The 14,199-nt window shown below is 39.0% G+C and overlaps 1 protein-coding gene across 1 annotated transcript in view; it reads left to right on the top strand.

The window, feature by feature from the left end:
• LOC140353571 (uncharacterized) overlaps window positions 1-13,711 on the top strand; it is a 40,600-nt gene extending 26,889 nt beyond the window's left edge. Inside the window, exons 32-60 of the mRNA XM_072438181.1 lie at window positions 74-127; window positions 444-497; window positions 616-669; window positions 824-877; window positions 1,453-1,506; window positions 1,644-1,751; window positions 2,504-2,557; window positions 2,650-2,757; window positions 2,854-2,907; window positions 3,411-3,464; window positions 3,556-3,612; window positions 3,792-3,845; window positions 4,004-4,057; window positions 4,121-4,174; window positions 6,704-6,757; window positions 7,351-7,458; window positions 8,724-8,831; window positions 8,903-9,010; window positions 9,806-9,859; window positions 9,936-9,998; window positions 10,089-10,142; window positions 10,245-10,280; window positions 10,799-10,834; window positions 10,920-10,946; window positions 11,267-11,326; window positions 11,412-11,580; window positions 11,651-11,760; window positions 12,132-12,368; window positions 12,441-13,711. Coding sequence (XP_072294282.1) covers window positions 74-127; window positions 444-497; window positions 616-669; window positions 824-877; window positions 1,453-1,506; window positions 1,644-1,751; window positions 2,504-2,557; window positions 2,650-2,757; window positions 2,854-2,907; window positions 3,411-3,464; window positions 3,556-3,612; window positions 3,792-3,845; window positions 4,004-4,057; window positions 4,121-4,174; window positions 6,704-6,757; window positions 7,351-7,458; window positions 8,724-8,831; window positions 8,903-9,010; window positions 9,806-9,859; window positions 9,936-9,998; window positions 10,089-10,142; window positions 10,245-10,280; window positions 10,799-10,834; window positions 10,920-10,946; window positions 11,267-11,326; window positions 11,412-11,580; window positions 11,651-11,760; window positions 12,132-12,368; window positions 12,441-12,587 — 2,238 coding nt within the window. The 3' untranslated portion in view covers window positions 12,588-13,711. The remainder of the gene's footprint in view (window positions 1-73; window positions 128-443; window positions 498-615; window positions 670-823; window positions 878-1,452; window positions 1,507-1,643; window positions 1,752-2,503; window positions 2,558-2,649; window positions 2,758-2,853; window positions 2,908-3,410; window positions 3,465-3,555; window positions 3,613-3,791; window positions 3,846-4,003; window positions 4,058-4,120; window positions 4,175-6,703; window positions 6,758-7,350; window positions 7,459-8,723; window positions 8,832-8,902; window positions 9,011-9,805; window positions 9,860-9,935; window positions 9,999-10,088; window positions 10,143-10,244; window positions 10,281-10,798; window positions 10,835-10,919; window positions 10,947-11,266; window positions 11,327-11,411; window positions 11,581-11,650; window positions 11,761-12,131; window positions 12,369-12,440) is intronic.
• The last annotated feature ends 488 nt before the right edge of the window (window positions 13,712-14,199 follow it).

The raw sequence follows: 14,199 nt of genomic DNA, 5'->3' as shown, positions 1-14,199 counted from the left end.
CTAAGAACACATAATAATAATATAGAAATAAATGACATTTGTAAAAAAATAGTTTTTTATGTTATAGTTATAGGGAAAACCAGGCCCTCTTGGAAGCCCTGGAGAAAGGGGCCCTTTGGGTGAACCAGTAAGTTGCTGCATATGAATAGATTTATTCTAATTTTCTTTCTTCATTGTCGCCATCGCTTATTGCTCTGTACATATATGATACATATGCTTTCTAAAGATTGTCTTGTGGGAAGTGTCAATCATTTATTATATTTGATTGTCAAAGTCTTTCTGTGTCAAGATGATCTCATTAAAGCTAATATTGAACTAAATGAAAGTGTTCGAAAGCCGCTGTTAACACATAATTATGCCTCACATGACTCACTGTACTGCACAAACATTTGATCTACTATCTGATGATATACTGAACCATATGTGATGTTTACTTTTCACAGGGACCTAAAGGACCACCTGGGGAGCCTGGGCCTGAGGGAGAACAAGGACTTGAAGTAATTTTGATCTCTAGGTTTTGCTCTAGCTATATCAAGTATTTATTTGTTTGGTTAATTTGTTAATTTTATGGTACATGGAATATGAATATTTTATCTATTTCTTAAATGACTTTAGGGGGCGCCTGGAGCGGAGGGGGAATCTGGTGCCATTGGAGAGCCAGGGTTAAAGGTCAGTGCAGCAGTAGAAACATTTGACATCTGGAGATGCAATCTCTTGCACGACTGGAGTGGACATGAACCTGTAGCTGAAACTCCCTTGGCTTTGAGAAAACCGAGACAGTAGTCATGACTCGTAACCTCAGAGCCCTGTCTTGTCTCCACAGGGGGATGTTGGGCCGCTTGGACCTGAGGGAGAGCAGGGACAAGAAGGAATCAGAGTAAGCTCCTTACATAGTATCATGTACAAGTCCTATATTATGCAAAACGAATCCTCATCAATAGCATGCCTGGATTTGCATCTTGTTCGATTTGAACATATTTACTACAGATCATAGATGATAACAGCCATCCACTGTTCATCCCTTTGAGCGCCTTCCATCCACAGATTTTCCTGCTCTAATAAAAACATGTGCAGATGTCGTTTCTCCCCTGTGTTGTCAAGGAGCTGAATCTAGGCCCTCCAATGTTGCTCAGTCGGTCAATGAACACGATTATTAATTGAAATGTGTTTTATTTAGCTTGTCATGGGATGTATGTGAATAAGTAAGCCAAAGATACATTTCTAGCATCTATTCTATGTAGTCCATCCCCGTGGGCTTCACTCTTCATAGTATCAGCAGGCTTGGATATCGTTTTTAATTCATATTTAAGTATATTTAAATTCAATTTTAAGTAATCACGTGCTTATTTTTAAAAAGGCTGAATGATGCATAATACGGGACATTTAGGACAACTTGTGTTGTCACAAATCATGAGTGGATAATTAAATGATGCCCTTATGTTCTTCTGATAGGGGCCTCCTGGACCTCCTGGTGAAGATGGACCTCAAGGGAAAGATGGACCAAAAGTAAACAGATAAAATGCTTCTTTGTCATTTATTCGTTTCTGACCAACTTTCTGAACATTCAAGAGTGATTTTATTGAGCTGAAGATCATTCAAATGTTCAGAGAGCGTTCTTATAATATCTGCTGCATTGTATTCAGGGTGAGCCTGGCGACAGTGGCCCAATTGGTGAACCAGGAGAAAAAGGAGTTGAGGGAGACCCTGGCCCCCCAGGGCCGGCTGGTGAACCTGGAAAACAAGGCTTCCATGTGAGTTTTCTGAAAGTTCTCTTTATAAGCCTATATTTTTCAGACATCATTGTCTAAGATACCTTATTTTTATGTGTGTTTAGGTGTAGTTTTATAAAAATTGTAATCTATCTGAAGTATCACGTTTTTTGTGAGGAAATGGTTAATCAAATTATTATATTGTGAATGCTGTTTGAATGTACTGCTGTTCTTCAGCCTCTAGAGGTCAGCATTTTCCTAAACAAATTGAGACCATAATGGTCATAGTTTTAAGTCATTCCTTTTACACATGATTTGATCTGGCTCTTAAAAAAAGCATAGCACTTACACTCTAATTGTTCCAATCACATCCGAACCTTTAACTTGCAGACAGAGGACACAAACATGACAAGCTTATGTTCAGCTCAGAAGCTCCAGAATTGCCTCATGACCTGCAGAGGCTGCACTAGCACTTGTTCATGATTGGTGCTTTAGATCGTGACCATTCTGCTCAGAGAGGTGTAAACACAATGGATTTCACTATTGAAATTTGCAACAACAATGAGACTCATGTGAGGCTCATTCTGCCTCCTTTGTGCAATGCATTACAATTGTCATCAGTGCACGTTGTATTTGATTTGAAGATGTTTACATCCTGTTTTAGAACGCATATTGGTCATGTTTAAAACATTTAAATGTAGATGTTACATACGGTTCCTTTAAGGACAAACGGTCGAGACATCAATCACTTGAATACTCATCATTAATAAATTGAAGCATGTCTTGTTTTAAAGGGTCCAGAAGGGAAACTTGGATCCCCAGGAAACAGAGGACGGTCGGGGAAAAAGGTATGGTAATGTTCCCCTGTCAGCTAAACATACTGTAACATTAACACAGAAAGACAATATGAAAAAGGTGTTGTCGTTCTGTGGCACTCCAGGGAGAGAGAGGACCTCCAGGAGTTGCAGGAGAAATGGGTGAACGAGGGGAGCAGGGCCAACCAGGAGAATCCGGCTTGAAAGGAGCCAGAGGAACGCGGGGCACGCCTGTTAGTTTCCATTTGTGTCTTTTTCATGCTCTCATTTTCTTTCATTTAATTGAGTGAATTAACGGTATCTGGCCGACACTTTTCATGTCTTTTCAGGGACCTCCCGGTGTCATGGGCGTGGAAGGCCAACCTGGAATTTCAGGATACACTGTAAGACTTTTGATTCATGCAATTTAGACAATTCCTCTTTTCCACTTTTACTGGCCTTTTAGTTACAGCTTCTGTTAAATATTGTGCTTGTGTTACTTTGTTTCACAAAAGGAAGTAGAATTGAATAGGTTTGAACAATTATACTAAAGTTTAGTCAATTACACAATACTAATTACACCTAACATTACACCTTTTCACATTGTTTTATTTTATTTCAAACCAGTTCTGAGCTGGATTTTCCATTGCCGGCAGAGCTGTGCTGTGCTTACTGTTCAGCAGGGCACCTGAAGTTCAATTTATGTCTTTTACTCCTAACTCGTGTTGAAAGATTTTTGGCTTGAAGCCAAAAAGAAACATGTAGATGATGGAAAGCAAAAGGACATTCTATTTGCATTAAACACTTGTGATTAATATGTTGACAGCTGTCACAATGCACATTCGCCTTTGTAGCAGAAACATGCTGTATCATGTAAGCAGAAGGAATCACATTCTTTATTTTAAAGGGACTAGATGGAAAGCCTGGATCTATTGGACCACCAGGGCCTAAAGGTGAAAAGGTATTAGAATTGCTTAAAATAAAATGCCTCATAATGTATGAGTATTGATTATGACAAATAATGTGGATGTTTGACCTTTCTGTGTTTTTAGGGATACCCAGGAGAGGACAATAAAACCCCCGGACCTCAAGGAACCATAGGTGAACCAGTAGGTGAACCATCATTGACATGAGATAAACACATTACAATCAACCATCGAGATCCTCATTTCAGTCCATTTAAAATCAAGATATACATAACAAGTGTTGACCAGGTTACTTAAGAGTGAGGTACTATATCATGTATTTGTTTATGTACATTCTTATGCACACGTTTCTTGCTACACAGGGGCCTCCTGGGGAACATGGCGAGCGTGGAGAGCCAGGATATGAAGGATATCAGGTACATTTTTGTGCGTTTAGGCCTGTTACACACACCTCTCAATAAGTGTTAGTGGAAAACACTTGTGTGTATGTAATATATATTTGGGTGTGAGTATGAATAATTTGTGATTCCAAATATAAATGTAGTGTTTTTGTAATTGTGTTTGTCTCTTTAAGGGCCATGTTGGTGTAGTTGGACCTCGTGGAGCTGTTGGGCCTTCTGGATTACCAGTAAGATATAACATTCACATACATATCTCAATGTGATATCATGTAATTTGCCATGTTTTTTAGGGATCCCCGGGCCTGGCAGGAGAACCAGGTCCAAAAGGAGGGATTGGAGTTCCTGTAAGTTCCCAAACTTCACTCATAAGGCTTTACCTTTACCTTGCGTGGACTCATGCACATAAATAACTTGGTTATGATCTGTCTGGTTTTATGTGTGTCCATGTAAACACAGTATGCCAATATCAGTATCCCAGTTATGACAGTATTCTGGTTATACTCATCCCAATAGTATTCAGAATACTGTGGCATGTAAACGCAGTATCCTGATTTCATACACTGCTGCTGTACTGAGCATGTGCAAACTAAGGAAACACATGACTCAAATATCTATCAGGGCTTTTTATTTGTATTAAATTATCATTATGGTACAATAAAGTAATCTACTGGACAATAGCCATCTTTTAACAGCAAACTCATATCTGTGGCTATCTGTGGGTTGTTCTCGGACAGAACTGAAACTGAGATCTGCCGTATTTTTCCATTGTAAAAATGGCCTCTATTCATAACTTTTAAGTTATGATTTTGCTCTACAGTCTGGTGTTCCTATTTCAATGTATCTTGTCCTTTGGATGTTTGAAACATGCTAAAAAGCTATAAGTTACCAAAGTCTGTGGTATAGTTATATTCAGAATTACCACTCTGAATATCCAGAATACTCATGTAAACCGGGATATGAGTATCCTGGTTTCTCTGAGCGGATGTAAACTCCATATCCAGAATACTGTCATAACTAGATACTGCTCAATGCATGTAAATGCACTTTCACTCATTCACACTCCAATGCTCTGTTCACACTGTCAGTGACTCACTTTCAATACGGTTCTAATCCACTCTAGCTGTGCCCTTGGTCAATCCTATTAACCTGTGTAAAAGTGTTTCATTTTGGGATTTGTGGTGATTTGAGGGTGTGTCAGAAGTGAACAAATCAATCATGTCATTGTGAAGCTGTGAATACAGTGTCAGGTGTTACGGTTAGAGTCTCTAATTCTACAAGAAGATACAGTCCTGATCAAAGCTAGCCCAAGATCTGAGAATGGTTGCCCGGGCACTGTACACAGATTCTCACTGCTCCTGACAAGTTGCCCTAGACATTTAAGAAGGGGACAAAATAATGCAGAAGACAAATGTCACTACTGGGAAAATAAAGTGAACTTAAACATGATCAATTTGTGTGTGATCCCACGCAGACAACATAAACACATTTTCACTCTTCCTGTTGCTCTGGGGGAAAAATGCATTATTTTTAAAAATAAAACTTTCTTGCTGTTGTTAGATTGTACAAGCCCCCTTCACACATGCAGCTTTACCAGGGAATTTACCTGACATTTTGTGTGAAAATAAAGCCACAGCTGATTTCGCTGCCCCGATGCAGGGAAGGTGTACTGTGAATGAAGCCAGAGCTTGATTTCCATGGTTACGCTATGCAGTTAAGTTATAATGATAGATTGCAGGGAGACAAATGCCAGGTTAAGTGTGAACAGGATCAGCACCTGAATTATGTGTGAATGGGACTCAATAACATGTATTATGGTACATTTATTTTATTTTAAACATATGCATAATATCTGTCCCTAACTTTTACAATGATGAAAAAGTTGGACCATTTCCATTGCAATTAACAATTTAAAGCTAAATATGACATATTTTGAATGGGAGTCATCCAAATGTCACATATAACAAAAGCTGAAGCTGAAACCCATGAATAGGTTGTGTTCACGCTCAAGAATTTGATGGTGTCATATACTATGTGTCTATAAGAGACTGTGTAACCCTGAAGTATTTACTGTTTTTAAAGACGTGTACAATATAGAAATGCATAAATATTATTTGTTTTAATTGGCCCCAAAAACTTGTCATAATAATCTTATGGCTTAAAGTCCTTTCTACTGACAACAATTTGCAGTATTGAGTATTTGCACCAACACCTGAGGTCATTGTGAACAAACAATTTCTAGAATGTTGTTATGTCACATGAACCCAACCAATGGTAGAAATGCAGAGGGGGGAAATCCATGCTCATAAATGCTTGTGGAAGTCTGTAAATATAAGAATAATTCCTTCCATTTGCATTACACTTTATAAGCTTGACAAGCCTCTGAAAACACTGTAGCCATTTTTCATTCATACCACGCTTGATAAGTGGTGCCCTGGGGCAGAATGACTCTGACCACAATCCTCATCCACACAACACATTCATACAGAGGTGGAGGAAGTATTGCCCAAAGTTAGCTCTGTTTAGAGACCTCCAGGTCTGTGGGTGGAGGAGCCACTGCCGCTGTGACATGTCAATGCTGATTGCATCAGATCTTGGAAGCTAAACAGGGATAGTGTGGGATAGTTCTTGGATGGGAGACTGCTGGAGTGCTGGGTGCCACAGGGGGGCGGTAGTGCAAACTGTCACTGTGCCTTTGGGCAATACACTTCACCCACCACATGCCAGTATCCAGGTATGCTGATATAAGAAGGAATGACTGCGGGACAATGGATGAAAATGATCCTATGGCCATGATCTGCTGTGTTTACAGCATATTCATTAACATGCACTGTCCCGGAAAAAGAAACACATAATAATAATGTTTGTATTTATAGGGTCCTGAAGGAAAGAAAGGAGCGCGAGGTCTGACTGGAGCACCTGGTGCTGAGGTGAGCTTCTGACGCACTGTTTACTACAGATGTTACTGAAGTAGGAACATCATTCATGTATTTAAGATGTATTAAGTTGAAAAATCGTATATGTGTATATACTATATGGATTTTAGAAAAAGATTGTAGTCATCTGGACACAAAACATTTCTCAATCTGTGGATCAATCTGGGAAAAGAAGGCTACACGAAGAATCATCCAAGAGATTACAGATACATAATAATTCAAATCTTTAAATAAAATAAACACTTTTTTAAATCTTGTTCCAAATGGCTTAACAGTATACTAAACATCTGCATAATAAGACCTCTAGTGGATACAATATCCATATCAATAATAAAACAGAAATGCTATTACATTACAACAAAACACTAAAAGTGATAACCTGTCTCCCTCCAGATGGATTGAGTTGAGTTGTTTACATGAATCAAGAGTTTGTGAACTCTCTAAAATCGTGATAATTCATCTTACTGGCTGTGTTTCTTTAAAGTTTCATGGCATGTGATTTGGCCATGGTCAAGAAGTAGGGATAATATTAGTGTTTTGGGGAAATTGCTATACAGTAAATAAAGATGTTTCTGTAAATTCCTCAGGGACACATCGGTTTACCAGGACTCACTGGAGAAAAAGGTTACCCAGGCTTAGAAGGGCCTCCAGGACTGATGGGCCCCGCTGGAACACCAGGGAACACAGGAAGACAGGTACTGCACTCCAAGTGTCCCTGACAATGACAGTTTCACTTCTTTAATGTTCATCAAATAGAGGCAAAACCAATTCATTTGAGGATTGAAAAAATAAAAGGAGAAAGTGACATTTTCTATAAAAACAGCACATGAGCACATATTAAAGAAAAATACAAACTTTGCTAATATTCAGGTTTAGTCCAGGCTAAGGTTTTATATAAACCTGAATATGTACATTTCAATAATATATGTTGGTAATATCTCTAGAAGAAATTTAAGACAGGCTCAACTACATAGGAGTCTGCGACTTGGTGCACTACATGGGTCACAGACATGTGTGCCAGACAGTTACATAACGGAACTTTAAAATAGACATAAATGTTCTGACTATCACAGACCTATATTTTATTGTTTTAATATCACATCTCAAGCTCCATTAATCGATAGCAGTCCATTATTGTCTAGACCAAAATAAAGTGTGCCAGACATATCAGGTCTTTAGCCTAGATTTCACTCAAACCCAAATGTAAAGTGGTGTTCGACTGCTGATGTAGAGGGAAACCACTGAGGTGAGCGCTCTAAACTGTCAGGTGATGAAACTACTTAACTCGTAAAAACCAGCCTGCTATTTTAACAAAATGCTTTCAGCCATTGATGTCTGAATAATGTCTCATTTTATTGCACTTTAAAGGATACTTTAAACCGCATCAGTGTGACACCAGGCCATAAAATGTGTCTCTGGTAAAAGTTTATTCTGTCTTACATTTTTTTAAACTGTTGAGCAATGATTATTTTTGTCAGACAGCAGTTTGTTTACTTGCTTTACTTGCTGCAGAGGCGTCACATGATCATCTATCAGCCAAAAGATAAACTAGAGCAATAAAAGAACCAAACCACTGTAAGAGACAAAGCTGCATCAGACACTGGATCAGAGATTTCATGGAGATCTGCAAGTGAGGTCCAAGGAAACATAAACTGAGATGAGGAAATCACTTTATCTTACTGTCACAACCATGTAAACTGCTTAGAAGTCTCAGATCATCACAGGACACTTCTGAAGAAGCTGCTGGAAGGAAATACTGAAGACCGAATAGACTTTCCTATTTTTTTCAACTGTTGATTTGCTTGATACTACATGTTTATCTTTAGGTTACTAAAGAAAACAAGTCAAAAACTAGAAAAGGACTGAAACAGCATTAAATGTCATTGGGGATTTCTCTCTAAAGTTACATACATTTTGTAGCTAATATAACAAAAATTAATTTGAGTATAAATATACCTAGGGTCAGAAAGGCTTGGTTGGACTAGAGGGACCACCAGGACGTCCTGGTCTAAGAGGAGAATTTGGGCTTCCTGGTCTTCCAGGAGAAAGAGGCCTGGACGGCCCAAAGGTGAGAAAACAGCATTTACTATAGGCAAATTGTTCAAAATATTACATTATATCTGACCATTGTTCCTTCAGGGAGATCAAGGCCTTCCAGGAGACAGAGGGGCTGCAGGTGTAAAAGGGCTGGTGGGCGCGGCAGGTGACCAGGGCAGACAAGGAGACCCCGGACCTAAAGGACTCCCAGTGAGTACTGTACTTCAAGTGTTATTAAAAACAGAAAAAAATATGCTATCACAATGATACATTCTTATTTCATAACAATACTGCAACATCACAGTGCAGTACACTACAGTACTACAATAGTTTGACCTGCCGTAGTCTTCAAATCATTCTTAATTCACATGGATTCCTTTTTTGGTGTAGAGGGTCTTGCTTAGGATTATTCTTTAAACTGAATTCATCCAGTCACCCAGTCACCCACGACCCCTGATGGGAACAAGTAGCAGAAGATGAATAAATTTAACTCTGGGTCCAGTGTGGTAGAGCAAAATGTACTGTATTTGCCAGAGTAAAATAACTTATTTTCTAGGCCTTGAATGGAGCATACCACTCTCAAAAGAGCAAGTTACATAAGAATTTTTCACTCGAGAGACTTGAAAAATAGTGTGCTCCATTTTTCTTATGCAACTCCTCAAATAGAGGGCAGAAGTCTGGTTTTCACCATTGGTGCTGGTGAAACAGAGACCAGACCGTAGCCCCTGGGTCGTATCTATTTTCACTTTAAATGAATAGCAGTACTCTGCCAAAGATAAAGGCCTGCAAGTGGAGCTGTCTGCAGGATACGGAGGACAGGCTGTACAAACAGTGTGCGCCACCCGGGAGGACAGACAGGGCTCAGACTCACACCCCCTGTCACAGCGTCTGGAACTGGGACGTCCTCCATCCAGACATCAGTCCCAAGCTTCAAAGATGCTGTTGACTTTGCAGTGAGCAAAATGGCAAAGTTGCTAATGTGATCAATTATGTTTGACTGTTTAGGGGGAATCAGGAGTTGTGGGCATGGTTGGCTTACAAGGCTTTTCTGGACCAAAGGTAAATCTATCCTTTTTTTTGTAAATAAAGCTAAAGAGTAAAATCAATGTTCTTTACACAATTCACAATCTTAAAGGGACCAACTGGTGATTTTGGACTGAAAGGTTTTCCTGGTCCTAAAGGCCCAGTGGGTATGTGGGTAAGTATGTTCACTGAACATGGAAATGTTACCACACTTTGGGAACCACTGGTCGAGACTATAACATGTTTACATATTTTCACTTTGTAGGGATTCTCTGGCCCTGTGGGTCCTGAGGGAATGATCGGCCCAATGGGAAAACTAGTATGTCAAAGTATTTCATTATTAGCATAGCAATTCCTGTATTCATGTTTAAATTATTACAACAACAGATTAAATCACCTTTGATCATTTTTCTTTATATAGGGGCCAAGAGGTCCAAAAGGAAGTGAGGGTGAAATGGTAAGATCATTTTATTTTATGGGCACACAAAACACACACACACATACACACACACACAAAGACACAAACACACAAACACACAAACACACACACACACACACACACACAAACACACACACACAAACACACAAACACGCACACACACACACACACACACACACACACACACACAACACACACACACACACACACACACACACACACACACAAACACACAAACACACACACACACACACACACAAACACACAAACACACACACACACACAAACACACAAACACACACACACACACACAAACACACAAACACACACACACACACAAACACACAAACACACAAACACACACACACACACACAAATTATGGGAATGTTCTTATGTAAAACCACCAAACAGGAATGTAATGATTTCCTATGTTAATGTAATTACAAATAAATAAGTAAATACTGTATATCTGGGAAAGCATGCTGTATTAAAGACATTCTATTTTTGCCCTGAAAGTATCTTTATGTTTTTTCAGGGACCTCAAGGGCCCAAAGGCAGTCCAGGCCCCAGAGTAAGTGCTACAATTGTTTCTGCACAGACAGCACATCTTTATCTATAATTCACAAGTTTGTGTGACTTTGTCTTCACAACAACAGGGACCCCCGGGTGCTCCTGGCCCATCTGTAAGTACAATTCATTCTCACAATCGTTGCTTTCAAAATGTTGTTTTTGCTATTTTTCTATGTGACTCTAAAACCGTGTCAGCACACATAGATCGGGGATTGATATAATGTTTGATCGTTATTATAAGTGAGTGTTATTGTCCATGTGTCCACGCCAAGCCTGCCTGTGTATTTATGCTGCTTGGTTTTGGTTACACAGCTACACTCTAAACATTTGTTCTGAGCATAAGCATTCGGAAGGTGTAGGCAGATGAAAATGCTTCCATAAAATGATCAGCAAAGTGTTTCAAGATTAAGTGGCTTGTGTATTTTACCCGCAGAGGCAGTTATATGACGACTCTGCGGTTTATGACCTGTTCGACACAGCTTACACGACAGAGGTGAGTCGCCCAGTCCATTCAGGGCCTGTGTCACGCTCCCGAGTGCTGAACTTGTGCCTTTTCTCATATTTCCGTTCTTCCCCAGACTTTCCAAAACACCGAAATGAGTCTGGTTGAGCAGAGCTCAGAAATCCTTAAGACTTTGCAGTATCTTACCACTGTGATTGAGAGCATCAAAAAGCCTCTGGGAACACGAGAGAATCCAGCCCGCATTTGCAAAGACCTGCTGGACTGTCAATACAAACTCAAAGACGGTAAAAGTGAAGCTTATTACTATGTCTTTGAGTTACAAGGTGTCTAATATGCAATCTCTGGTGTTTGCAGATTGGTTTTGGGTTGATCCCAATCTAGGCTGTACCACAGATGCATTCAAGGTCTTCTGTAACTTCACTGCAGGCGGGCAAACTTGTTTACATCCTCTGGACCCAAATAAGGTATTCATTATAACCTAAAATGGAATACTCAACTATTTAAATGTGAAGAACCACTCAGAGGCGACAACAAGAGGCAGCTTTTATGATCCACGAGCTGTTAAACTGAAAGGAATAACATTTTGTAATTCAAATGTGTGGATTATGTTGGTCTGTGCCTCTCTGCTTATACTTAAACATTCTGCATATATTTTAATGCTGTTAAATCCAGAAAAAAATGTAAACAAATGGGAGTGCACAAGGTCAACTCTCCAACTGCCTGCAGTGTTTCTTCAGTCAAATCTTGATGCCATTTCACTGTTGTGTGCAGTGCAGACTTGAACATTCAGCCGTTGAACAAGTCATAGTACTACAGTAGTCTATACTTCCCACAGATGTCGTTTGGTGTTGGGGATGTCCAGATGAAATTTCTCCATCTTCTGAGCAGTGAAGCCAGCCACAGCGTCACACTCCGCTGTCTGAAAAACCCTCACCGTGGAACAACACTTGGCCAGAACTCCAAAGGCAATGCACCCAGCAATTTGACTAATCTCAAGTTTCGTGGTTGGAACAAACAACTGTTTGAAAAAGACACTCTTCTGGATCCCAAAGTAATTTCCCAAGAACAAGACGTATGTATGATGAAGAAAGAATAGTCACAACTCATCCACCAGGTTTAAACCCATTTGTGTTTTCCTTCACAGGTTCTACATGGCCGCGGTCACCAGACTCAACTCCTCTTTAGTTCTCAGGACAGTCGTCAGCTGCCAATAGTAGACATCCTGGATTTTCCTTCAGCCAACACAAACAGTCAGCAAGAAATTGAAAATGGTCCAGTTTGCTTTCTGTAGCAGGTCTTTGTACTTGGATTATAAAGGCAAATGGAAAAAATCAGGAGTATGTTGGTTTTTGTTTGGTTGTAAAGAAGTGAATTAGCTTCACATGAAGACACACAACCATGCAGGAACTTCATCTCATCTTGTGGGTTGCCCGTTGGCTAAAGGTGGAAGTCGGGAAAGTGAAGTGGACCTACTGTCAGCCATGACCACAAGACGGGGCATTAAACACTTTTCACTTCTCATTCTGTACTTTGGTAAACCAGTGGAAGGAGATCGCCAGCCCATGAAATAAGAGCACTGTCTGAGTCAAAGTGCAATAATAGCATGTGTGTAAAGTGTGACTGACTTGATTCAGTTTCTCAAGGATTCTCATCACCTTGTCACATTCTAGAGAAAATGTGTTGGTGCTCTACGGTGTCTGCAGAGTCAACAACAAGAAGTTGATACCCAACATTTTGAAAGCTCAAGAATCAGCTCCTTTATTCACACTTAAAGCGTTAAAGACAGGTTCGTTTGGACTTGTTCATCTTGACTGATGGTGCTCTACCTCTACCTGCTCAGACTCTAGTGTAGTTGTTGATGTGTTTGTACCAGTTACATTGAGTGTTACTTTGTATGAGTACTTAATTTTGTTTATTTTTAATTTATGAACCATTTTGATACACTTCATACTGTATTTTTGTAGCGTTTATTACATTGTGGTGGAATCTTCAGGGCAATCCTACCATTGGTGCTGCAAAAGGCAAACAGAATCTACGACTCCTGTGTATATATGGATCACTTACTGTAGGTTATTTATATCCAGTTGGTTGTTTTGTTCACATTACTCTCCCATGATAATTTAAATTCTCAAAGAGAAATATTTGATCAACATCATCACACATTTTTATATATTTATATGCTATACCTACTCATACTAGGTGTGCCTATGTGTAACATCTATTACTGGCATTTACGTTTCACGTTTTTACGGTAAACTGGCAGCTACATATGGCCAGAAGCAGACCCTTTCTCAAAAAAACTCACAATTGTTATTATTAAATAATATATTATTTTTGAACAAAGTGTAATTAAACCAGTTTGGATGATAAAGTTGATAGTGACTAATTTGTAAATAAACATGTTGATAATAAATTTGAATAGTATGTGTCGTTTTTTGTGTCATTTATATTGAATTAGGATTGTGTTTTCTTCAAAATGACCGGAAGATTCCGTTATGCATTCAGTCAGTCAGAATAGATTGCTCAGACAAAAATCAGGGATGTCACAATTACCTGTATTCAGTTAATTGATCATTGTGATTATTCAGGTCGCAATATAATCATTAGAACTAAAAAATGATAATCGTGACAATTTTAGAAGCAAAATGCAAATTATTTTTAGTTCTATATATTTTCCAAAAATAGACTTGTAAATAACTTTATTTATCTGGCTGTTTTTGTCACATTTAACTTTTATTTTGTCTTTCAGAAAGTTAAATTTCACAAAGCTGCTAAAAAATGTATTTAAAGATTTCACTGCAGTCTCAATAATCGTGAATAATTGATAATGTCTGATGTCTTTTCTCACAATAATCGTAACACTAAAATTCTATATCGTGACATCCCTAACACAAAAACAAAAT

The sequence above is a fragment of the Eucyclogobius newberryi genome, unplaced genomic scaffold, assembly GCF_026437365.1.
Source record: "Eucyclogobius newberryi isolate DKJ021-1_F unplaced genomic scaffold, fEucNew1.0.hap1 SCAF_9, whole genome shotgun sequence".
NCBI lineage: Eukaryota > Metazoa > Chordata > Actinopteri > Gobiiformes > Gobiidae > Eucyclogobius > Eucyclogobius newberryi.
This window is presented reverse-complemented; position numbering and strand designations above follow the sequence as displayed.